The sequence below is a fragment of the Saccostrea cucullata genome, unplaced genomic scaffold (assembly GCF_032062105.1).
Source record: "Saccostrea cucullata isolate Sc308-1 unplaced genomic scaffold, CSIRO_AGI_Scuc_v1 ctg268, whole genome shotgun sequence".
Lineage (NCBI taxonomy): Eukaryota > Metazoa > Mollusca > Bivalvia > Ostreida > Ostreidae > Saccostrea > Saccostrea cuccullata.
In genome coordinates, this window is record NW_026935288.1 from 565,898 (window position 1) to 592,500 (window position 26,603).

At 32.7% G+C, this 26,603-nt stretch overlaps 2 protein-coding genes across 2 annotated transcripts; one reads left to right on the forward strand and one right to left on the reverse strand.

Moving 5' to 3' along the window:
- Positions 1 to 7,037: 7,037 nt before the first annotated feature.
- On the reverse strand, positions 7,038 to 15,748 carry LOC134242401 (betaine--homocysteine S-methyltransferase 1-like). Its single transcript, XM_062724471.1, has 7 exons — positions 15,629 to 15,748; positions 14,454 to 14,644; positions 14,126 to 14,320; positions 10,812 to 10,923; positions 8,095 to 8,273; positions 7,444 to 7,525; positions 7,038 to 7,353 (listed from the first exon to the last, which is right to left on the reverse strand). The coding sequence occupies exons 1-7, from the start codon at positions 15,639 to 15,641 to the stop codon at positions 7,070 to 7,072; spliced, it is 1,056 nt and encodes a 351-aa protein (XP_062580455.1). The 5' UTR covers positions 15,642 to 15,748; the 3' UTR covers positions 7,038 to 7,069.
- Positions 15,749 to 17,740: 1,992 nt separating this feature from the next.
- On the forward strand, positions 17,741 to 24,933 carry LOC134242389 (cysteine and histidine-rich domain-containing protein 1-like). The gene is made up of 9 exons (XM_062724462.1): positions 17,741 to 17,902; positions 19,704 to 19,810; positions 20,208 to 20,282; positions 20,498 to 20,657; positions 22,536 to 22,597; positions 22,784 to 22,854; positions 23,125 to 23,227; positions 23,709 to 23,897; positions 24,457 to 24,933. Exons 1-9 carry the CDS (start codon positions 17,833 to 17,835, stop codon positions 24,592 to 24,594), a joined length of 975 nt encoding a protein of 324 aa, XP_062580446.1. The 5' UTR covers positions 17,741 to 17,832; the 3' UTR covers positions 24,595 to 24,933.
- The last annotated feature ends 1,670 nt before the right edge of the window (positions 24,934 to 26,603 follow it).

Below are 26,603 nucleotides of genomic sequence, written 5' to 3' on the forward strand. Positions count from 1 at the left end.
TTTACAACACATTTCAATGAATATAATAAAAGCATTTTGAGTTTGTTGTCTCGAATTGTTATTTGATATTTTTCTTTACTTCTCATTGTACATAATGGAAATTATTATAGCTTTAATTCTATTCTTGATATGCAATTATATTACAACACATTCTTATGAACATGCCATTAATGTATACAAAATAAATAAATGATCCCTAGGGTATGGAGATACTAATATATAGCCCTACTATTTCTAAGCTTGAGAACAACATGCTTAAACTTGTTGATTTTTCAGTTCTATCATTTCAATTTTGGAGAACAAAAAATTATTCATGAACTTAATCTATCTTTTAAATGACAAAACAGTAAAAGCGGAAAATGTTTGATACTATTTTTAGTTGAAATCATTTTGTCTTCAACAAATAACTGATATTTTTAACAATTTACAGTCAATTCTCATAATGGTTATTTTCATATAGCATATATTATTACATGAATTGTATTTTAGTATATCACATAAGCAAATGATATGTTTATGTGATTTATTTTCTATACAAGTCCCATAACAGTCTATCCAGTAGTATAAGAAAAGTTGCCGAAAATTGATATCCCTCAATATTATAGAAAGAATGAAAGTGTAAATGTTTTATTATAGGAAACCCTGTAATATATGTTGGATCCAAATATGAGATAATAGAAATATAATACACAATGGTACTAAAAATAAAAGATTCTTTGACAGTCATTTTGAATTTGATTCAGTTGTACAGGAGGGGTTGCAGATAAAAGATGGGTGCCACAAATATATTAAAGAAAGAATGAAAATGTCCATGTTTTACCATGGGAAACCCTCAAATAAATGTTGGATCAAAATATAAGATAGATTTACACAATGGCACTACAGATTTAAGATTCCTTAAAAGTTACATTAAATTTGATTAAGGCATCCGATCCATAAAAGGACATAATTTTCTAATTTTAAATATCCATCCTTTATTAAATACTTTAAAATGAATTCAAAGCAGTTTAGAGTAGAAAATGATTTACCAGGAGAAATTTTCAAAAACATAATAACCTGAGCAGTAATTAATTAATTAATTAAGATGGAATGTGAGGTCTAAGGGAACACGCAATTTTTTTAAAATGAAAATTTGAATACTAAGAATATCAAAAAATGCTATGATGGAAAGATGTATATAATTTTTAAGAATAGACAAACGATTAAAAAATAATTTTTCATCGGACAATTGTTTTAAAAATGAATTTTATTGATTAATTAAAAGCAAAGGGTGATATCTCTTCAAAGTCGGGTTAAGGTCAAACATTAGGACACATTCCGCTCTTACATATTTAGACTAAAATATGAAGATTATGTCTGACTATACTGAGGATTCAGCCAATATATCTCGTGTATTCAGATTCATTGAATCTGAGGCCATTATGGATCGGATACCTTAAGTGCACAGGTACCTGACGTTACTTATTTTTCTATTAATAAAAAAAATATACCCCCTACCTAATAATAAAAAGTTCATTATTAGGTAGGGGTTATATATATTTTTATTAAAAGAAAAATAAGTAACGCCAGGTGCCTATGTTTAAGTAGTATAGGAGGGGTTGCAGATTTAAGTTAAGCACCCTTCAATATTATAGAAAGAATGGAAACTTGTCCCCTTTTTTCTATGGGAAAAATTCAAATATATGTTTGAACAAAATGTAAAATAGTTAGTGAACAATAACACTATGTAGTAAAGGTTCTATGAATGCCCTATTACAATTTAATCAGTAGTATAGGAGGAGTTGCAGAGAAAAGATGGGTACCCTCAAAATCATAGATAGAATGAAAGTAACCTTGTCTTACCATTGGAAACCTAAAATATATGTTGGATAAAAATATAAAATAGAAATAAAAAATGACAATGTATACTTAAGGTTTTTTAAAAATTACATTAAATTTGATTCTGTAGTATAGGAGGGGTTGCAGATAAAAGATGGGTACCCTCAATATTATAGGATGAATGAAAATGTCCATGTTTTACCGTTGAGAACTCTTGAATATATGTTTGAACAGAATGCAAAATAGATATTGAACAACGACACTATGTTCTAAATGTTCTTTGAATGTCCCATTACAGTTTAATCAGTAGTACAGGAGGAGTTGTAGAGAAAATATAGGCACCCATCAATATTATAGATAGAATGAAAGTTCCAGGTTTTACCACGGGAAGCCTTAAATATATGTTGGATCAAAATATAAAATAATAGAAATACACAGCTACAACTTAAAGATTCTTTGACAGTCATTTTAAATTTGATACAGTAGTATAGGAGGGTTGAGGATCATATCATAGATAGAATGAAAGTATCCATGTATTATCATTGGAAACCTCAAATACACTGTATATGTTTGTTCAAAATATAAAATAGAAATACAAAATGATACTTTGTACTAAAGTTTCCTTAAAAGTTAAATCAAATTTGATTCAGTAGTACATAGGAGTAGTTGCAGAGAAAAGATGGGTACCCTCAATATTATAGGAAGAATGAAAGTGTCCATGTCTTACCATTGGAAGCCTCAAATATATGTTGGATCAAGATATAAAATAGAATTACAAAATGACACTTTATAGTAAAAGTTCTTTGAAAGTTAAAATAAATATGATTCTGTAGTATAGGAGGGGTTGCAGATTAAAGATAGGTACCCTCAATATTATAGGAAGAATGAAAGTGTCCATGGTTTGCTATGGGATACATTCAAATATATGATGATCAAAATGTAAAATAGATAGTGCACAAAGGAATTTTGTACTTAAGGTTCTTTGAAAGTAGCACTTAATTTTATACAGTATTATATGAGGAGTTGGGAAAAAGAGATGGGTATCTTCAGTATTATAGAAAGAATGGCAATGTACTTGACATCTTTTGGAAACCTTTACAAATATTTCCAATCAAATCGTAAAATAAGCAGTGCTCAATAGCCTAATTATATAATTACAATTTTTTTCTATTTCTTAAAATGAGGATAATGGATATTGAAATGCCAGTATTGAAAGCAATTAAAATGGAAATGAAAGTAGCTACTATTAATACATTACCATGGGGCAAACTGTGGCTTCTATAACCACAAGGAAGAGAATAAAATACGTCATCCTATAACTAATGGTAAATTTGTATCATTAAGATATGAAAAAACGTCTTTTTACAAAAAAAAAAATTCCGATCCAAAGTAAATATTAAGCTATAAGATTTCCACGTTCTCTAAGCAAAATGGCTGATCACCTGATCACATGATAAACAACACCTGTTTTGATTGGATATAGTCTTTTTCTGTGCAACGAGGGACACAGTAGCTTAGTCGATATAGCCCAGTTTTTCTGTGCAACTAGGAACACGGTAGCTCAGTCGGTAAAGCACTTTTCTGTAATCGGAGATCGTGAGCTCGAATCTCGGTCCCGACTGACCTAAGTCGATAAAAAATGAGTGGCAACTTTTCCTTCGCCATGCCCTCAGCACTTAAAGTGAAAATTTTGGGTCCTGCAGATGACACTTAAGAACCGAGGACTAGTATCACGACAGGCGTTAGCATGCTAAAGATCCCTCAGTGCTCATGTCCCTGAGTGCCAAGAATTGGTCAACATTTGAAGCCCAAATTTTCAGGTACAGTATATGGTTACGTCTCTACATGCATTGCAAATTTTCGAAGGGGACGTTAAATACCATACAATCAATCACATTTTTCTTTTCGCCACAATTGTCACATACCATTTTAAATGTTTTATAATAATATCAGTAGCATCAGTGATTTGAAAAAAAAACAGTAAAATTTTAGTGGCAATAAATGCTTTAGAAGCCAATACAAAACAAACTCAACTTTTAGAAATATACAAAAAAAATAGTAAGAAACAGAATCCCGTATCATTTGGAAAGAAGACACGGTATATATATATATATATATATATATATATATATATATATATATATATATATATATATATATACATATATATACATATATATATATATATATATAGAAAAATAATCCAGAGTTTGGAAAAGATGATCACATTTTATTCCAAAGCGCTTTCGCCATTCGGCTCTTCAGTGGATTTTGAATAACAATAGCAACATGACATGATAACGTCGTTATTATGACGTCATAATTAAAGGACAACGTTAAAATTTGGCGCAAAAAATGTCCGTAGAAAGCGCTTTCTACGGACATTTTTTGCGCCAAATTTTAACGTTGTCCTTTAATTATGACGTCATAATAACGACGTTATCATGTCATGTTGCTATTGTTATTCAAAATCCACTGAAGAGCCGAATGGCGAAAGCGCTTTGGAATAAAATGTGATCATCTTTTCCAAACTCTGGATTATTTTTCTATATGTACATACCTATACCAAGGACATCTTGAATTTTAATACATATATATATATATACATATATATACATATATATATATATATATATATATATATATATATATATATATATATATATATATATATATATATATATATATATATATATATATATATATATATATATATATATATATATATATATATATATATATATTTCTCACAATTTTAGTCCAATAGAATTGCGACGGACATCTGCATGCAGGCTCGTTTTAGTATTCAAATGGTGCTGTGATAAGAAAACATCCAATGAAACACTTAGAACAAATAAATTCCATTCATAAATCTTTTTTCTTCATCTTTTCGGCATTATCCAAACTCCTTTCGAAATGCTACCAAGACAATTTACAATGTAGTTTTAGAGGCGCATGTCCTTTCGTCATGTAAAATAATTTTTTTTCTAAGAAGTATATTTCTGGCAGTTACTTTTGTTTTGTCGAACATATTTCCGATGAAAAACTACAATATTTTTAAAAACAGGGTTGAAGAAAAAAAAAATGTTGCGAAACAAATACATCCCATTTATATACATATTTTTCTTTTGAACGTCTCTGTCCAAACGTTTGAAAGCCAGCAATCAATTCTATTCATGGCTTCTATTCAGGTCTTCTTCCTAGGCCTGTAAATATAGATCTTTTAATATATATATGTATTGATTATTGGAAAACTATTCTACCTTTACCATATGTAGCTTTTAAATTCTTTTGTTATACCAAATTGTGTTCAAGTTTAAATGTCTCAAATATCTTCACGCACAATGTTTTTTTCTATAAGTAATTAAGCACGTGATATAAATATATAAACCGGTAACTATTGCACAATGAAGAACGATTCTTTAATGACACTATTTAAAACGCATTATGTAAGAAAATTAAAGAATCTGTGAAAGTATCTTTGAATTTTATTCAGTGGTATAGGAAGAGTTTAGGATCAGAAAGAGATGATTACCCTTCAATGTTGTAGAAAAAATGGCCGTGCCCATGTTTTGCTATGGGAAACCACAAATATGTGTCAGATCAAAAAAGTAAAATAGGATATGTACAATGGAACTATGTATCAAACATTCTTTGAAAAAATCATTTTATTTCTCTTACGGTTTTCGAATTGTAGAAACAATATCATGGTAGTAACAGATGAATTTATTGATCTCACATAGTCAACATACAAACTCACAAACAGGCTCAGATATATGGTATCAGAACCATTCTTCTTTTTATGTAACATTGCAGCTATGGCTAGGAAACCCCTTTTCTGTCTAGGTCAGAAGAGTCCAAAAACCTTCATCAACACATACAATGTACAAAACAAGAATGGAAATTTAATACCCCAATATTACTATACCATCTAAGACTTTTACCTCTGACACTTAAATTCAACCAACCAGGAATGAAACCAATGAACCATAAACAACATATACTACACTACTTTATGGAAACCCATGACTGACTTAAACTAATAAAATAACTTAGAATATGGAAACATGTTTATGTAATAATTGAAAATTAAATGCTTAATAATTTATTTCATTTAAACAATACAAATAAAATAAATATAAATCTATATTATCACATTTCAATCATTGGTACATGTATACGTAGAGTTGCGGATAAGAGATGGCCAAAAGTGTACGGTACTACGGACAGACAGAACGGACGGACATCTCAATCACTATATACCCTTCCGCTTATCCACAACTCGTTTCCAAATGACTTCTGCAGCGAAAATAAAACAAAATATCGGAGAATCTATAGAGTCCGATTTTTTTATCTCCATAATCACCGTGTAACAAGAAAAACAATGTGTATTACAGGGGTTATTAGTTTTTGGCCTCTCAGTAAACTTTATATTTTGATTTTATCGTCATATTTTTAATAAATGACATTTATGGAATCACAAACTTGTTCTGTTGTATTTTGGCAAAAAACTAGCTTCACTGAAGGCAGATGCTTGGATGGAAAGAGTTTTACATGTACTTAAATGTCAGCGAAACCACAAATTTCCCTTGTCGACTGAATGTTCAGAAGTGTTAGCTCAATCCGTAACGCTTACAAACAGAGTTTTGCACTAAAGAGTAAGCTAATACCTTATTACAACCCGTGCGCATGTCGTTTGACCCTGACTAATTTTTAGCAAAGAATTTTAACTAAAATACCTGCTTCATGCAAAAAAATCACCGCGGAGTTAAAACCCCTTATGATACTTAACCGAAACCCCACATGTGCCCCTTTACATGGTGATGATTGTCGTTTATTTATGAAATAAGGATAGACTCATTTTTGAAGAAAAAAATATTATACTCGTTATATCGTGTTAGTTTTCTCGTTATAACGAATTAGTTTCTCGTTATAACAAGTTAATACATGTAATTAGTATCTCGTTATAAAGATTTAGTTATCTCATTATAACGAGTTTGTTATTTCGTTATAACAAGCTAGAATCTCGTTATAACGAGTTTATTGTCTCGTTATACAAATTAGTTATCTCGTTATAACACGTTATATAATTAGTTATTGCGTTATAACAAAATAATTATCTCGTTATAACGACCGAGATAATTATCTCGTTAAAAAGAATTAAATATTTTTGATCTTGTCAAGAATGAGCCTATCAGGCTTTCTTATTTATTAAATAAACATTTACATTGAATATGTGACAAATATTCGTTTATTTCTCCATTCCGTGCACCATATACAAAAACTCCTTATCTGCCACTTTATTCAGTTCCTTTTTCTCTCCCCAGACGAACGAAAGGGACAGGTCACATGAATATCGACTAGCTTCCGGTTTACGACCATAGACTTCCGCTAAATCACGCATGTAAGCTGCGCAATTTCCACAGCAGAGACCGACATATTGCACATCAATTTCCTTAGCTGCTGTTGCAAACTCTATGATATCATCTGAGGAACATTTTTTGCATTCAAGGTTGTTTGGGTAGAGAAACTTTCCTAAAAATTAAAACAAAAAGATTATTCTAGGATAAAAATAAATTTGACTGCAGATGAGTAAAGCAACTGTAAAATCTTTCTTATTCTCACCGGTTTCTTCGTCTTTGAAGGAATAAAACGTGCGGCATCCATCTTTACAACGGAAAGGCACAGGGATAGCAGCTATAGGGCCCTTCAATTAATGTACATTTAAAGTTTGATATGTAAGAGCATGACTTACGTATGAACAATTTCTAAAACGAGGTAAATTACTGACAAACAAGTTGATGAAACAAGAATATCAGCAGTCTCGTTTGAAGTCATCATTTCGTAAGTTCTATGGGCAATACAATGATCTAGTCAGCAAATACAATTTATCATCGAGTCAAATTCTGACAGACGTTTTTCATACTAATCGTCAGTCAATTATTTATTCACTGAATTGATGAAGGATTTTCCGTAATTTCCGGATCATAACAAGGCGCATACGACTAGTGTGACCGGTCGGCAGAGGATGTTCACTCCTTCATGACACCTGATCCCACTCTGATGTTTTGGAGGTTTGTGATTGCTCTGCTCCTATTTCTATTCGTTTTATGGACTTTTGATCTTGAATACTGTTCGTTATCTTCACGTGTTTCATTGAAATAATTTCTTTTCTTTCTATGGTTTTAAACTTTTATATTTTATTTTGTGTATACCGCGTATTTATATTTAAAAAAAGATTATTAAATGTTGTTTAACATGTTTGAAAATGCAAACCTTGCAAACTTTTCTAATTTCCCGGATGAGCGGAATCATGGTTTTAGGACCCCGGGAGCAGTTCAATCCTACTGCCACTGCCCCCGCCTCCTCCAATCTACGACAAGCTTCCGGTATTGGGACATCGTCCACCGTCTGATCCGGTACATGAGCACTCAGAGTGATGACAGCAGGGAGACCTTCAGTGTATATTAATGTTAAAATACCAGTAATTTACAGAAAAATGAAATTATATTTCGCAATGTGTTTAGGTTTAGGTAAAATGAATTCAGATTCCTTGTTTTTATCTATTACCATTTGTTTTCTTTTTCAGTTTCAGTAAAAAGAACAAATGGATGTTGTGCGCGACTTAAAAAGATAAATTATATGCAGACCAACTTGTAAAAGTTATGAAGTTTTTCGTTCCTTTTATTTTCTTTTTGCATCTGTGGTGTTAGCTACCACCATAACAGTCTGATATGCACCGACTAAAAAACTTCTCAACATATTAAATTTTCCCATTACAATCCGATACACCGCAGTAATCTGAATCTTACCTTTACCGTACTGTTTGATACACCCAAGTAATATAAATCTTACCTTTACCGTACTGTTTGATACACCGCAGTAATCTAAATCTTACCTTTCCGTACTGTTTGATACACCGCAGTAATCTAAATCTTATCTTTACCGTACTGTTTGACACACCCCAGTAATCTAAATCTTACCTTTCCGTACTGTTTGATACACTCCAGTAATCTTAATCTTACCTTTACCGTACTGTTTGATACACCCAAGTAATATAAATCATACCTTTACCTTACGGTTTGATACACCGCAGTAATCTAAATCTTATCTTTACCGTACTGTTTGATACACCCCAGTAATCTAAATCTTACCTTTCCGTACTGTTTGATACACTCCAGTAATCTTAATCTTACCTTTACCGTACTGTTTGATACACTCCAGTAATCTAAATCTTATCTTTACCGTACTGTTTGATACACCCCAGTAATCTAAATCTTACCTTTCCGTACTGTTTGATACACTCCAGTAATCTTAATCTTACCTTTACCGTACTGTTTGATACACTCCAGTAATCTAAATCTTACCTTTACCGTACTGTTTGATACACTCCAGTAATCTAAATCTTACCTTTACCGTACTGTTTGATACACTCCAGTAATGTTAATCTTACCTTTACCGTACTGTTTGATACACTCCAGTAATCTAAATCTTACCTTTACCGTACTGTTTGATACACTCCAGTAATCTAAATCTTACCTTTACCGTACTGTTTGATACACTCCAGTAATCTTAATCTTACCTTTACCGTACTGTTTGATACACTCCAGTAATCTAAATCTTACCTTTACCGTACTGTTTGATACACTCCAGTAATCTTAATCTTACCTTTACCGTACTGTTTGATACACTCCAGTAATCTTAATCTTACCTCTACCGTACGGTTTGATACACCGCAGTAATCTAAATCTTACCTTTACTGTACTGTTTGATACACTCCAGTAATCTAAATCTTACCTTTCCGTACTGTTTGATACACTCCAGTAATCTTAATCTTACCTTTACCGTACTGTTTGATACACTCCAGTAATCTAAATCTTACCTTTACCGTACTGTTTGATACACTCCAGTAATCTAAATCTTACCTTTCCGTACTGTTTGATACACTCCAGTAATCTTAATCTTACCTTTACTGTACTGTTTGATACACTCCAGTAATCTAAATCTTACCTTTACCGTACTGTTTATACACTCCAGTAATCTAAATCTTACCTTTACTGTACTGTTTGATACACTCCAGTAATCTAAATCTTACCTTTACCGTACTGTTTGATACACTCCAGTAATCTAAATCTTACCTTTACCGTACTGTTTGATACACTCCAGTAATCTAAATTTTACCTTTACCATACTGTTTGATACACTCCAGTAATCTAAATCTTACCTTTCCGTACTGTTTGATACACTCCAGTAATCTTAATCTTACCTTTACCGTACTGTTTGATACACCGCAGTAATCTAAATCTTACCTTTACTGTACTGTTTGATACACTCCAGTAATCTAAATCTTACCTTTCCGTACTGTTTGATACACTCCAGTAATCTTAATCTTACCTTTACCGTACTGTTTGATACACTCCAGTAATCTAAATCTTACCTTTACCGTACTGTTTGATACACTCCAGTAATCTAAATCTTACCTTTCCGTACTGTTTGATACACTCCAGTAATCTTAATCTTACCTTTACTGTACTGTTTGATACACTCCAGTAATCTAAATCTTACCTTTACCGTACTGTTTATACACTCCAGTAATCTAAATCTTACCTTTACTGTACTGTTTGATACACTCCAGTAATCTAAATCTTACCTTTACCGTACTGTTTGATACACTCCAGTAATCTAAATCTTACCTTTACCGTACTGTTTGATACACTCCAGTAATCTAAATTTTACCTTTACCATACTGTTTGATACACTCCAGTAATCTAAATCTTACCTTTCCGTACTGTTTGATACACTCCAGTAATCTTAATCTTACCTTTACCGTACTGTTTGATACACCGCAGTAATCTAAATCTTACCTTTACCGTACTGTTTGATACACCGCAGTAATCTAAATCTTACCTTTACCGTACTGTTTGATACACTCCAGTAATCTAAATCTTACCTCTACCGTACTGTTTGATACACCCCACTAATCTATATCTTACCTTTACCGTACTGTTTGATACACTCCAGAGCCAGCATAGCTTCCTCAAAGATAGAGAACGTCTCCCCCACAATGTAATCCGCCCCCTCCTCCACCGCCCACTCTATCACCTCCTGAGGGTTCAAGGTCAATTAATTGATTCAAGATTTAATATTGTGCTCATTAATTTAAAGAAAAAACAAGGAAAGATACCAGAAATAAAAATTCTGGTAATTCTTACACACACACACCCCTAAAAAAAAATCAAAGTACTGAAAGTACTGAAAAGCGGTTAGCATGCTTTCATCTAATATGTACCGAAAAAAGTGCATGAAATGATGATATTTAAGTATGCATATCTTTGTCCAATGTTATCAGAGAAAAAATAACAGGCATTCTGTTTTTGTAATACTTTACTTAATAGTAAAACCAATAACATTCCAAACTGATGTCACAGATGGATGCAATCTAATTAAAATTAGATGTTCCGAACCCGCTACTGCTTCTCAAACATCTAACAACATCATATTTGGGGTCATGTAAGTGTGAATCTTCGATTAGCCAAAGAAAACGGTTCCTCCGAAATCTTGGCTTACAGTTCAGATGGGTTTCTTGTTTTCACCACCGAACCAAAACACCCGAGGAGTTTTGTAGTAAACAAAATATGCATTGCATAAGCTGTGCTATGTATGACGTGTGGGTATCTTGTATAGTTTGTGCTCTTTCGATTGCATTATTCACGTGCAGATGCCAGACTGCAGACTATACATGAAATTGATTCCAAAATTACTTTAATTCAACGTAAGACAGTATCAATAATGATGATATGTAGCCGTGGAATTAATTTGAGAATTGTTTACCGAGGCTTGAATCTACATGGCCAAAGTTTTTGTGTTTACTAGTACATGTATTCATAATCGAAAGGTCGCTCTGATGTGACCCCGAATGGGATGTTAGATGTTTGAGAAGCAGTAGCGGATTTGAAACATTTAAATAAATTTTAATTAGATTGAAATGCATGTTTCAAAATTTAAACATGAGATTTCTTCAGTTTGAAAGACAGGAAGTGCATTTTTAAAAGTTCTCTCTTGGTGGCATCCTATCGTTCTCTGGATGAAAACAGTTATGTTGATGTTGAAAATTTAATTGTCTTTCATGCTCTATTGAATCTGAAGTTAGGTAATTGTAAAGCCTAATATAGCAAACAACTAAAAAAATGACAAATTAAATTCTTTAGAATAATGGATTTGGAGTAGTGTAGATCTACAGCTGGCTAGTCAGAGAAAAAAGGATGACTGAGCAGAGACTTTGTAAATGAATTGATATCAAAGAGCTCCAGTTGTGTAGGCTCATCGCGGGTATAACCTGTCAACGTGGGATGCTTACTTCTTCTAGGCAACGCATCCCACCTCTTGAACTTTCAGGAGTCGGCTTTTCTTCTTAAATCGATCATTGATCATTCTGTATTTTTATACAGATACTGAATACTTCCGTTTAGTAATATTATGAACTACTACTTGTACGGGAAGACTGGCGAGTAAACAAGATTATCAAGCTTTATGAAATGTACTTTATTGACTTTTCAAACAAGTAAATGTTCGAATAAAGTAAATGGTATATGAGAATCATTTAAATATGTCTAGATAAGGACATGATGTGTATTTGCAATATACTCTTCATGCAATATTGCTCTCAAATAAAACATATGAAAAGGAAAGTTGTCTAATCAAAAAAATACTAGTATTTAAAAATTCAAATGTACACTTAAAGTCAGTGTAACTTAAGAAGTTATCAGTGTCACTTTCTTCAATATGTCGGTTAAACAATATACACTGATTTCTTTTCTATCAATGTGTCTCTAAACACCTATATCTTAATTTAATTCTTCTCAAACGCTCAAAATAATGATAGACAAACTGGACAAATTCAAATTTAAAAAGTATTTTCACAGCTAATAATACGTTCCCTAGGAATTGATCAAATTTTCAAAATTTATAAATAAACATTTTTAATCAACCATACAGAATTACCGAAAAATAAGACAAAAGAGAAAGACTGTATTATTTGTCCGGAATTACCCCGTGTCCAGAATTGGACGGATCTCCCCTAAGTATAAATTTTAAATTTTTGCTAATTGCCAAGACTTTTCATACCTCATTCTTCTGTGAATAATAATATCGGTTGATTTTTAGAAGAGGGTCACAATGCCGATTAAAATTAATATATATTTATCCTTTTTTTCAAAATTAATTTTACTACTTTAAATCCCCCATCATTTTTTTCAAAACTAAAAGTAAGTGATCCCTTATGATCGTTTGTACATGTAATAAATTATCAAAGACGGAGCAGAGAATTTACCCCTAGGAGCTGAGCTTTTAAAACTGTTTATTAGACAGAGAAGAAAACAAACGTTTCATTGTGGAGGCAATCCTATTGTTTCCATAAAAACGTTACAAAAAGTGTAAAACTTGCAGATGTATTCGGTGTTTTTATAAAAACGTTTTTCAGGTATGACTTGACTTAATAAATAGTGTTTCTTAATACTTTGGCAAGGAAAATCAAACTCGATCGAGAGATTTGCTGATGTTTTTGCAGTCTGTAATAACCTTCAACCTGCTGTATAATTAACCGTATCGTTCAACTTTCAAAAATAAACTAACAGTTGCTATAAATCGCGATCGCACGATGTACATGTAATAAGGACGAAATTCTCAGTTCTTTGAAGTTAGTGTTCTAAGTATTGTCAATGCTTTGGTAAATACTAATAAGAATTCGATATAATCGTTATAATAGCCACTCTTCGTACACAGCATATTGTCAATCTTTCACCAGGGGGCGTATTACGCCAACAGTATGTATACAAATCATAGGAAGCGCTTTGCTGAAGTTACCGTTGTCGATAGGTAGCGCCTTGTGGAAGTTTCCGGTTTTGGTTGCAGAAGGATAAGGTTACGTGCGATAAAGCGATGTCGATAGGTAGCGCCTTATGGAAGTTTCCGATTTTTTGGAGCCCATGCCATAAAGCGGTTAGCTAGCTAACCGCTTAATAACGCATATTTTGAAACATTGTCAAAACTATTAAGTGGAAAGACCTTGGGCAATACTCTCAAGGAAATAAATCAAGTTGTATGTTAAATATTCTTTATCGAAAGATTTGCTAGAGATACTTCTTAAAATCTTTGAACCTCTATTTTTACTTTATATAGTTCCAGTAGACGTGTTTACACGAATGCATAGATTCATGAATGCAAAAACAATTGCTCCGTTAAATTCTGACCAGTTTAAAACTCAGACATTTCGTTGTTAAAGAACATAATTATGGAAAACATTCTAAACCTTAAATATTGCTCTGCTTTTCTCGTGTGTTTCTGGGTGGTTAAGCGAGTAGACTTGAGTATGACAAACACTGCCAGCTACAAGACATCCCGTCTGATCCGCCACTTTTCTGGCAATTCTGAGCGCCTGTCTGTTCAAGGATTCAACTTCCGCTTCTCTGCCAATCGAACGCATCTTTTCTCTATGTCCAAAATACTAAAAAAAAATATTCAGCTATTTTTTCTGGAACGTACTTTTTTCGTAAAGAGATAATAAATAAATCATTTTTTTCCAAAATATTTGAAAATTGATTTTTCCATTTTGTTTCAGTCTTTTGAATTGAGCTTACGGTGAATGCGGGTAGCACGTCAGTTCCGGCGTGAACGAACTCTTCATGCAGTTGTGTCACCAGTTCCGGGTGTTCGATCACCACTTCCGGAACGTAACCACCAAGTGTCAGGTATCCGCGACGAGCAAACTCCCACATATATCCATTTGCTATCAATACATTTTCGCCATTTTTTAACCTTTCTACCAATCCTGAAATGCAAGAATTCTAAAAGAGTGCCGTGTACTAATCTTTGTCTGTTATCTATACTATATTCTAAGTGATACATTACTTTGGGTTGAATAAAAGTATTGGATACTCCTACAAGTAAAAGCCTCGGTTAACGTCCCTACGCTCCTTAATATACCTCGGTTACACGGCGCAGAGTCAAAAGTATTTCGGCGTGAACCTCTAGCATGCTGGAGTACTGTTAGTAGTTATATATCATGAACAACTATTACAAATCTTTCTGAGATTTGCATAAGGAATACATTAATTCTATTATTTAACCAAATTCGAATTTTGTTGCATCTTATTAACATTTTGCACACCTTAGAGTTGTACGCCCACCTACTTTGTTTATTTGAATAAAAAGTCATGATAGCATTAAATACCTTAAACCTTCTTTAGTCCTCTTAAAAAATTCTCTGACCGGTATACCGACAGACTCATTAGTACAATGTACTAATTGAAGGTAACTTTTCATTATCAATGGAAGGTTGATTAAGCAAAATCTACATTAAAAAATGTTTACTATAGTTTGTAAAGATGGGGACGATTTTAGAGGCAGTTTGTCTCACGGTGTCTGATTATTGACCTACTTAGATAAATGCTTTGATAAGTTTATTTTCTTCCTAGTTAAAGTGTGAATTTAATATCAATTCAAATTCGTGATAGATAGGACTTTATGTGCTTTTAGATTTGGGGTCTGTGGGTTGTTTTCTATCTTTTGATAACCTAGAAAATTCACTTAAAATTTGAACATCTTACAAATTACAAAATTTAGCTACACACAAACTATATGTTACATTTTTTTAGTGTATGAAAGCATTATTTGGTGAAATGCAAGAACTTCAAGATTTATGATACGCTATAATTACAATGTACTTCACCGACTTTGCGAACTTTTGGTACTTTAAATTTTTTTTACATTTATGACTAACTACAACAATAAAGAATAAAAAAGTAAGACATACCGCGTTTCGACATATCGTCCGTTATATCACCTAGACATGTACTTTCTCGAATTGTTATATAGGCATATGTGCGTGCAAACACCTTAAATCAAAATATTATTAACAGATCTTGTGCACATACATGTATTGTACATGTACAACCCACAAGTGAGTAGGAGCGATAACTCTGGATAGAGATTGTGGTCCGGATATTGCACAAGTATTGAAGAAAGCTCCGCAACCTGCTGCCAGGACATCATGTGGGAATCACCAAGTATCTCCACTGATCACTTTTTGTTGCATAGGCGTCGGAACCGGGGGGGGGGGGGGGGGGGCTAGGGGGGCTTAGCCCCCCCCCCCCACTTTTTTTCCAAATATATACTTAGTATAGACATTGAACATATCTTCGGAGGTTTAGCCCCCCCCCCCCCCCCCCCCACTTTCCACAGATACGTCTTAGTATAGGTTAACAATGGGGAAAGTGGTGGTGTTGGAAGAAAATTTTGGTACTGGAGTTCGAACCTAACCCCCCCCCCCCTACGAAATAGGATTTTTGTGTTTGGGAAATAGACATTTCCTTTTTTTTTTTTTTTTTTGCTTGTTAGGTTTTTTTGAAGGTACAAGAAATTTCAAGAAATTTCTTTTTACACTTAGCCCCCCCCCACTTTCAATTTGCTTCCGACGCCAATGTGTTGGGCTCATAAAGAAAAAAATTGATATATTTTATAATAATTAATAATAACCCCTCTCATCCAGGAAATAGGATGTTCGATTTGGAATTTGAACGAAAATCCTTTTTTATTTTTGCTTGTCAAGTTTTTTTTCCAGGTTTGATTATTTTCTGTCTTCCAATTACCCCCCCCCCCACCCCCTTTTTCAATTTGCTTCCGAAGCCGATGTTAAATAAACAGAATTATCAATCTATAGACATTATCAATTAGTTGTAAAACTTGATAAAATAACGTATAACTTGTTAAAAAGTTCAAATAACTGTTACACATTATAAACAAGCATATATTTAGACACCAGTGAAACTTTAGTGTTAAAAATTCAGTACCCCACCCATTACTTAATAGAGTTATCATAGTATTCAAATTCTTTTACTAGACCATTTTTTTTGTACTAAGTAAAGCGCCATTATCACTTGCGCATTGTGTTTATGTCCTCCAGGAGGTGAGTTGATAAGCAAGAGCTACCGTAGGAACAATTTTTAAATCGAGTCAGCCTATTGACAAACAAGTTGATGAGAGAAGGAAATCAACAGCCTCGTTTAAATTCTATAGTCGATTCAATTTTAATGATCGACATTGTCAACAAATACAGTCTATCAATATTAATAAGTCACAGGTTGACTGGCGTTTTTTCATACAAAGTGTTTGGCTATCGTTCACACTATGCATTGTCTATTAATTTTGATAACATCTGTTTTTCCGATCTTGACCAGTAATACGCGAAAGTTTGTGTGGATTTTCAGATTTTAAACAAAGAACTACAGTAACTTTAGTTTTAGAACAACAAGAAAGCTTATTAGAACGTCAATTTTAGCATAATATATTTACATTCTAATATGACGCATTGGGGGTGGGTGGGGTGGGGGTTAGTTGAGAGATAGATTGTATATATAACCCTTTATCATTATATTTTTATTTACCGGTTGGGGACCGTAGCAAGCTAGCAACCATCTTATGTTTGACTGACACACTTTTGCAAAGAATTAATATTTTTTTGATAAGTTATCCTTATCTGTCTTCAAAATTTTCAAAATAAAAAAGTTACTTTTTTTTTATTTTGGGTGGTGGTGGTGCAGTGGTGGTGGAGAATAGGGGGGGGGGGAGTCCACATCACAAGCATCAGATTCTTGAAGTCACCTTTTTTAATCATTATAAATGATGATGACATTATTAATGTACTAACAGTATTATAAATATAGAATATTCCTAAAACACACCAAGAAAGGGCCATTCATGTATATTCTTTAAAATTTCATTCGTATGTTTTTGAAATATTCTCAAATGTTGTGTTTCATTTTCTGAATATCTTTTGATTTTTTAATTAATTTCAAGGAATTATTTAATCCGGATATATTTTCACGTTCGTTACCAATTCTCGCTTTTATTGTCTTGATGTTATTTCCGATACTGGTTTTATCGGCAAGAAGAAATTTCCAGAATTGAGGAGAAAAATTATTTGCCAGGGAGTAAACGAGTTATCGTTAAGTTTTCAAAATGACTGAGCTTATCCACTGCTACAACAAAGGGTGTGGTCAAAAGTTTGATCCAACTAGCAACGAAGACGGTAGGCTAATCAGTAAACCGTTTTTTACAAATCGTTGTTTGTGAATCATGCTTTGTCGGTGGAGTCAAAACATTAGATACAGTGGGGATGGTTTGTGTACTTTTCAGTTTTGAGATTTTTATAACATTAGTTAACTTTTTGTAGAGGACCATAAGGTCATCTATTATTAATTTAGAAATTAATCTAGTTTTAAGTTAATTTTGTAAATGTCATGGAAACGTGAAAACAAAACTACAAAACCATAGGAACTAGTTAGAATAATCTAGTAAGACAAGCACAGGCGCTTGTTTCGTATACGGGTACCCCCTACCTATATTTACCACAAGGTACGGTCTAACTCATTCTCGGGCACCCCCACTTCAAGCTCGTATTTACTAATAAATCAATTGTACACCTACATTAGTTTGCTCCAAGAGATATTTTTCTATATTGCTGACGTCTCCTATAAAGATCTTTTGTTGTAAAATGCTTATTTATTCATCGATAATCAGCTGGAATCATACTAAGACGACAAACTATATGCTACATTCACTTCCTGTTTGGCGGTTACGGACAAAATATTTTTTATGAAATTAAAATATTCTGCAAGTGAAAAATAATTGGTAACATTTTTATAGATAATATATTTCTTAGGTACTAATTATACTTTAGCCTTATCCAGAATCTCCTGTTCCGATTTTGTCAATGCCATAACCTTACTTTCACTTTTGGGTTGCTTAACTTAGCAACCAATGAAATCACTGTATAAAATTTAGACCCCAATTACCGGAAGTGAGTGTAGCTTATAGTTCATCTTAATATGATTCCAGCTGTGAAGACACATAATCACGATGGTTTTAATTTCATTATGTCGCGATTCGTCTTTTTTCCGCGAAATTAAACCCATCGTGAATGCTATCATTTGTTTTTAAAAATGTTAAAATGCATATACGAAATTAGAATTAAGTTTGTGATGCGTGAAATTAAACCCATCACGATTGGTACTTTTTAAGAAATCGTAATATTTAAATACCGCGGAATTAAAACGACTTACAGTATTCAGAGTAGGGCAATTTCAGGCTAATAATAATCAAAATGTTCTTTTAGGACACTTGTCAAAGACAGAAAACGAAAGTAACCATAGATTTCATATTCTAACATAATTCATGAATATCTCAACATTTTCTACTTGCTTCATTGTTCTAATGTATTAAATTGAAATTCAGAATTGTACACAATATACATCTAGATCAAAATTATATGCTTCTGTTTATTTTGCATCATTGGATTCACTGCCCTTTAATACCAGGTCCATAGAACATTAACATTTTAATGATAGAACAATCTATTTATATTTGAAGTAAATACTTTCGTTTGATTTATAGGTCGATACTATTTTTTATTTGAGATCCTGTGGGTTGCCAAAAAATCCTTGGAAAATCCTTTCTTAAAATTTTCAGTGATTAAGCATGTAAATTTATTCAGCGGCCTTCTTTTAGAGTTGTAAATTTTGCTCCTATGCTTCTGTTAAAACAAAGTTATAAACTTTAATTTGCTATAAATCTTGTACATGAAACACAATAATTCTTTGCTACTGTGGTTTCATCAATTTTCGTTGAGCACAAATTTTCGAGGATTTCGTTGTTAGCAGATCCACAAATTTAAATGTTCATTGAATTAAGAATTATTATTCATTTGTGTAGGCAATGTTTTTTTCCCATGAAATCACATATCCCCGAAAACGTCTGTTTTACAAAATCCACAAAAAATGATGGCAATGAAAATTGATAAAACTACAGTATTTCTTACTGAATTATTACAGATAGTTGTACTTATCACCCTGGACAACCTGTGTTCCACGATGCACTGAAGGGCTGGTCCTGTTGCAAGAAACGCAGTACAGATTTTACAGAATTCCTCAATACACCGGTATAGTCCTAATCGCTTACTTTAGGCCTGACTGGCCTGTTATGTACAAATTGTACATTTCGAAAGTTTTATAATGCACTTAATTTTATAAACTTAATCCAGTGTGATATTTGCAGTCAGTTTAAATATATATATATAAATTAATTTTTTATCAAAACCAATCAAAGTAAAAAATGTCACAAATACATTATCTAAGAAGAAATCAAAATCCATACTGCATGGTACAAAATATATAATGGTACTAATATCTAAAAAAAAAAAAAAAGATTCAAAAATATTTCCGAATTATGTAGAACTTTTGTTGATTATGAAACCATTTTACTGTTTTCATTGAGGCTGTGTTGATATTTTTTTGCGTGTTTTAGGGTTGTGTTTAATTTTTTATTTAATTTTACAGGGTTGCTCAAAAGGAAAACATAGTAATGTTAAACCTCCAGAACCAGTCAAAGAGGAGAAAAACAACAAAGATGAGGTTGGTATTACCTTATGCATATTTTTTTTTCCTTGAAAAAATTTAACAAATGTTACACAAATATAACTTTCACTGTGTGATGAGTTAAAACAAACCAAGTAAATATTTTAGCGAGTTCTTTTCATTATTGCTAAAATTTCATCTTCAAAACTTTATTCACTATTTTAATGTATGTTTATGTAAAACCATTGATTGTGTGTGTTGGATTTTGTAAGGTCATTGAAGTTAAGATGCCAGAGCCTAAGAAGCCTCGGGACCCCTCAGCTAGACCCTCCTCAGATGAACCTCTGGTCCCCCTCAGTGTAAATGTCACATCCTCCCTAAAACAGGCCCTGGAAAAATACATGGAAAATGTCAATCAACAAACAACAGAGGGTAATATTAATTTCTACAGATTACTGATGTAAAAGATCTAGGGAAAATTAAATATTTATTTTCCTTAGAAGTGGTTTCTTGCTAAATGGACCAATTCAGATGACGTAAATGGCACTTAGAAATAATTTCAAAAGGTACTGTAGAAGTACTTTTTTCCGCGTGGTATTTAATTACGCTATGTACACGGTTACAAATTTTCCGCGGAAATTTGCCCAAGCGTTCTTAATATAAATGTAAGGCATAAAGTGACAGTCCTAGAAATCCGCGTAATTTTCTACCCGCGGATTTTACAGAAATTGAGATTCCGCGGAATTATGACCCCGTGGAAAAAAGTACGTCTACAGTAATACCCAGGGTAGTTAATGAGTTCACAGAGATTTTGTTCATAAACCTCAACAACTAACTTACTACAATGGATCTCGAACCATCATTTTTAGCTCACCTCAACGAAGTTGGGGGAGCTTATGTAATACCCTCGCCGCATCGGTGTGGGCATCGGCGTAGGCGTCCCAGGTTAAGGTCAAGTTTTTTGGAGCAGTTTTCTTTTTAAGTACTTCTATGTCCTATATTGATTAGACATGCATGGAAGATGTTTCTAGTGTGTTTCATTGTACCAGTCAAAGTTTCAGATGCTGCAATTTCAGCAAAGGAATGACCAGGTTAATGTTTATGGAGCAGGTTAACATTTTTGGTGCAGTTTTGGGTGTAGGTCTTTTTCCGAGTAACTATAAGCCCTATGTTGACCAAACTTGCATGGATGGTACATCTAAGAATGCACACTACCAGGCCTGCTTCAGATGCTGAATCTGACCTACATTTACCACATGAGTGAACAGATTTATGTTTTCGGTGCAGGTCTCACTTCAAAGTAACTATGAGCACTATAGTGACCAAACTTGCGTGGATGATACATCTGAGGATGCATACTACCAGACTTGCTTCGGATACTGAATCTGACCTACATTTTCTGGTTGAGTGAACAGGTTAAAGTTTTTGGTGCAGGTTTCATTTCCAAGTTACTATGAGCCCTATAATGACTAAACTTGCATGGATGGTACATCTTAGGATGCATACTACCAGACTTGCTTCGGATACTGAATCTGACCTACATTTTCTGGTTGAGTGAACAGGTTAGAGTTTTTGGTGCAGGTTTCATTTCGTTACTATATATGAGCCCTATAATGACTAAACTTGCATAGATGGTACATCTAAGAGTGCATTCTACTAGGCTGGCTTCGGATGCTGAATCTGACCTACATTTTCAATCTGGATTAGTGAAATGTTAGTTTTTTATACAGGTTTTATTTCCAAGTAACTTTGATCTCTATGTTGAGCAAACGTGCATGGATGATACATTTTAGGATGCACACTTATGGACTTGCTACAGATGCTGAATTCAACATACATTTTTCAGATAATGGACCTCATAAAAGTTATGGGTGCAGGTCTATTACCAAGAAACTATACGGCTTATATAAACCAAACTTGCACAAATGATACATCAAGGGATGATAACTCTCAAACTTGCTTCAGATGCTGGATTTTAATTACGTTTTCATGATGAAGAACTAGTCTGATATTTTTATATAGGTCTTTTCCAAAGTATCAAATCAAAATTGCATAAATTTTGCATTTTTGGATGTACACTTTTTATTGGTTAATTGTGTGACTTTGCCTTTCTTAAAGACAAAATTCGTTGAGGTGAGCTCTGTAATCTCTGATTACCTATGTTTAAAATAAAGGGAAAACTTTTTTTTAAAGGATATTGATTCTATAAACCATTTAGGGAAAATATTTTTATTTCAAATGGATATATATTGTATAGTTTTAGCAAGAATTATGATACATGTAATATAAATTTAAAACACAAAATTTTAGATAAAACTGACTCAACAGAAGTGAAAGTTGGCACATCATGTAAAAACAATGGATGCAAGGCAGTAAGTAGGCAAATAAACGATATAAAAGTAGATATCATTTATATATACATATATACTTATAAAATTACATGGATGTAAATTTTTTTGAAACAAAAGCTCCTATTCATGTTAATAAGTAATTTTTGTGGAATTTTCATTAAAAATAAGATGTTTATAATAGAAAATATATATTGTTTTATTTTTCAGTGTTATGAAGGAGAAAATAGTAACACAGAGAGATGTTTATATCATCCAGGTTTTCCAGTGTTTCATGAGGGGTAGGTAACTCTGTAGGTCTTATTTTTGAAGTGTACAACTTGCATTAAATATTTAATCACTTGTATCTTGATGAGAATTAATATTAAGGTTATTTATATCATAAATAAAAGATTAAATTGTTTGAGATAATTAGGGGCAACAATTCCTGCATATCTGAATCTGAATCATCCTTGTTCTATTATTTATGTATTAAAATGTATTCCTGCAATGATATTATTAAATAACTCAGATTTAATGCACTGGTGCATTATATCAATTTTATCATACAGCATGAAGTTTTGGTCTTGCTGCAACAGAAAAACGTCAGAATTTGACCAGTTTTTAGCTCAGGAAGGCTGTGAAACGGGAACGCATTTATGGATCAAACCAGAGGCAAGACAAAGTTTGCATAATAATTTTTTGATAAATTATTTCCCTTTAATTAAGAAATTGTAAATGCAATGAATATATTAGAAATGGAGTAGATTTATTTTATTAATTTGAAACGAATAAAATAATTGTTTTTAAACAATATATTTCCTTTATATTCAATGGCAACTTACATACTGTAAACTAACTTTTGTTCGCCATATTTTTATTTCAGGATTAACTGGGGGTAAACTAGTTTGCGATGACTAACTTTTATGATCAAGTCTTTTTGGATCTGTTATTAATAGACTCAGAGACTTTAAGTATGGTTTGGGGGAAGAAATGTTTGCAATAAGTAGGCTCTTGTGATAATTTCTCACACACAAATAAAAGTTGGTTTACAGTATAAAAGAGGCATAATGATTTGGATCAGAAAAAAGATCTTGCATTAGTTGGCACATACAAGTATCTTTATCACCCCTATTGTATTTTTTATCTTCTGTAGGTGGAAGGAGAGAAGAAGTCCTGTCGGTTTGACTGGCATCAGACTCCCTCCACTGTCTCTCTGTCTGTCTTTGCCAAAGTTGCTGTTCCTGAGAAATGTTCAATAACTGTCAACAGGGTGCGCTGTGTCATCAAAATCATATTTGAAGGAGGAAAGAGTCTCTTTGAAAGAGATATAATACTGAGAGAAGTATGCATTATTTTATTATGAGGTAGAACTTACATGTGTAGAACTGAACATTTTTAATCTATGGAAATTCAAAAGGATCTGACAGAAATTTTTATAGTATTTTCATTTCTGATATTTTCTAAAATTGCCATAAATACATGTACATGTAGATCTACTGTGAAATCACAAATTTTCGTGGGGGTTTAATTTTTGTTGTTTTCGAGGTATGACGAGACGCACAAATTTATGTTTACCATGAAATGTAAAATGTTACATACATAAGTACTCTGACATCAATTCTTGATCCACGAAATCAAATCCCCAAGAACTAAGAGATTTTCCTCAATTCACGAAAATTTGACCCCACGAAAATATTTGATTTTACAGTATATGGTGAACTAGAAATGCAAATTTCTTGTATTTTGGTATAATTGGTTATTTCCGATGGTTAAGTCTATAGACCAGCCATGTTTATTTCTTTTTCAATTTTGAATTTCCAGTCTGTGAAGTCTGTAGAATTTAATATTGTTCGAAGAATGATGGTAGAAATTTTGGGTAAGGGATTTTTGTTCTATTGTAGGAAATAATTCCAGAGAAAAGCACAGTGAAAATGATTGGAACAAAAGTAGAAATAAATTTAAAGAAGGCAGAAGCGTTCAGCTGGCCAACTCTTGAATTTCCCGATAATGCTCCAGAGAAAAAAGAATCTCAAAGTTGAGATCAAACTAAACAGTTAACAGCTAGGAGATGAGCAATAAACAACAGACATTGTGATAACAGAGCATTTATAAATTAAAAATAAAAACTGCTCTAATAATGCAAGGATTATTTATTTTTAATGTGAATTATTGGGGTCAATTCACTGATCTTGTTACAGTGGCTCATTTTTTTGAATAATAGGGTCTTATATTAATCCTACGAAGAGTTGTATTTTCTCCCCTACAAAACTGTACCTGGCTTATGTGTCATGAATCCAAGGTACGAATTATTACATAAACTCCTAAATCTGATAAAATACATAATGTCAGTGTTATTTACTAAACTTATGACAGTGCATTCTTTCCTACGTTTTTTTTTTTTTTTAATTTTTCAATTTTGCATGAGAAAAGCATGTGTGGCATGTATACTGATATATTGTTGCACATTTTGAGTTTCAAACTTTGATATGTTATACATATGTCATTTTTCCATGAAATGAATATTAAAAAGAAGAATATTTGTCTTGTCTTTTATGACACCCATATCTTCTCATTTAAAAGTTCTTACCAATGTAAAACGATGTGTTTGTGAAACACTATGCGCCCGGCGGCAACCCATATCTTTAGCATATAGATCACAGTCGAGGTCACAAAGTCATTGATCTTGGTGTCATTTGAAAGAACTTGATTAGTGATGAATGCATACCAACTATGAAGTCTCTATCTCTCATGGTTCAAAAGTTATTGTGAAGGTCCAAAAAAGCTATTTTTTTAGCATATAGAACACAGTCAAGGTCACAAGGTCATTGACCTTGGTGTCATGTGAAAGGGCTTAATTAGTGGAGTATGTATGCCAAATATTAAGTCTCTATCTTTCTTCGTTCAAAAGTTACAGTGAAGGTTAAAGTTTGCTGACAAAAATGCTACAATTAGCGTAAAGGTCACAGTCAAAGTCACAAGGTCATTGACCATGGTGTCATTTAAAAGAGCTTCATTAGGCCAGATAAAATTAATCTTTAGATTCTCATCCCCGCCCTCCCCTCTCAAAGTCTCCCGCCCCGGCGTTTTTTATTTTGATTTTTGGATGTTAATAAAGGTATTTTCATGTATTTTTATCCAGTTAGAATTTGGGTGAAGTTTAAGACTTATCTCCCGTCTGTATTAAAAGTCGCGTGTCGCTATTTATAGCAAAAGAGCCATGTGAAGAATGGAGAAAAATCGGCAATAAAAGCAGTTTAAATAGGCAAGGAAAAGATTAATTCCAGTATAGAGAAGGCAGAGAAAAAACAATACTGTAAATCACTTTTTATTCGCGAGAACTTTATTTTCGCGTAATTTAATTCTCGCGTATAATAGTATTCCTTAAGATTATATAGAGCAATAACCACAATTCGCGAAAAATTTGTCTCGCTAATCAAGAGTCGATGACTATCTCGCGAAAATAAGGTGTCGCGAAAATTTAGTGATCTACAGTAGCATAAACACATCTAGATACCATCATTGGCATAAGGAAGTTTTTAAAGATTATTTAAAACTAAGTATAAAAATAGACATGGAAAATGACACCTGGTCAAGTTTTAACGATCTCCAACTGTGTATGATTTTGATTTGAAAAAACAAAAAACAAAAAAAAAAAAACATCGTAGGCAGAGTTTAGAGAATGTTTAGTGCTAAGAAAATGTTCAATCTTAAAACTGTTCAGTCCTAGGTTTTTCAGTAGAATAATTTATTAGAATATTTTATAGATTTTGCAAATACGACCTATTTTAATGTCGAACAAATCAAGTCTCGAGAACGATCAAATTTTTGAGGAAGGTGGAAATCTATGATATTTTACACAAAACAGAGGGATTTGTTGGTAAAACTATAGGGTATTTAGGGAAAGGCCGATGAGAAGTCATGTATACAAAATTTATTGGTATCAGAACCCTACCTCATTTTATTTTGTGTGTGCCGTATATGTGTACTTGATAATTTGTTAATTAACAATAAATATCTAATGATTTAAGCAAGAATTTTCTTTAAATAC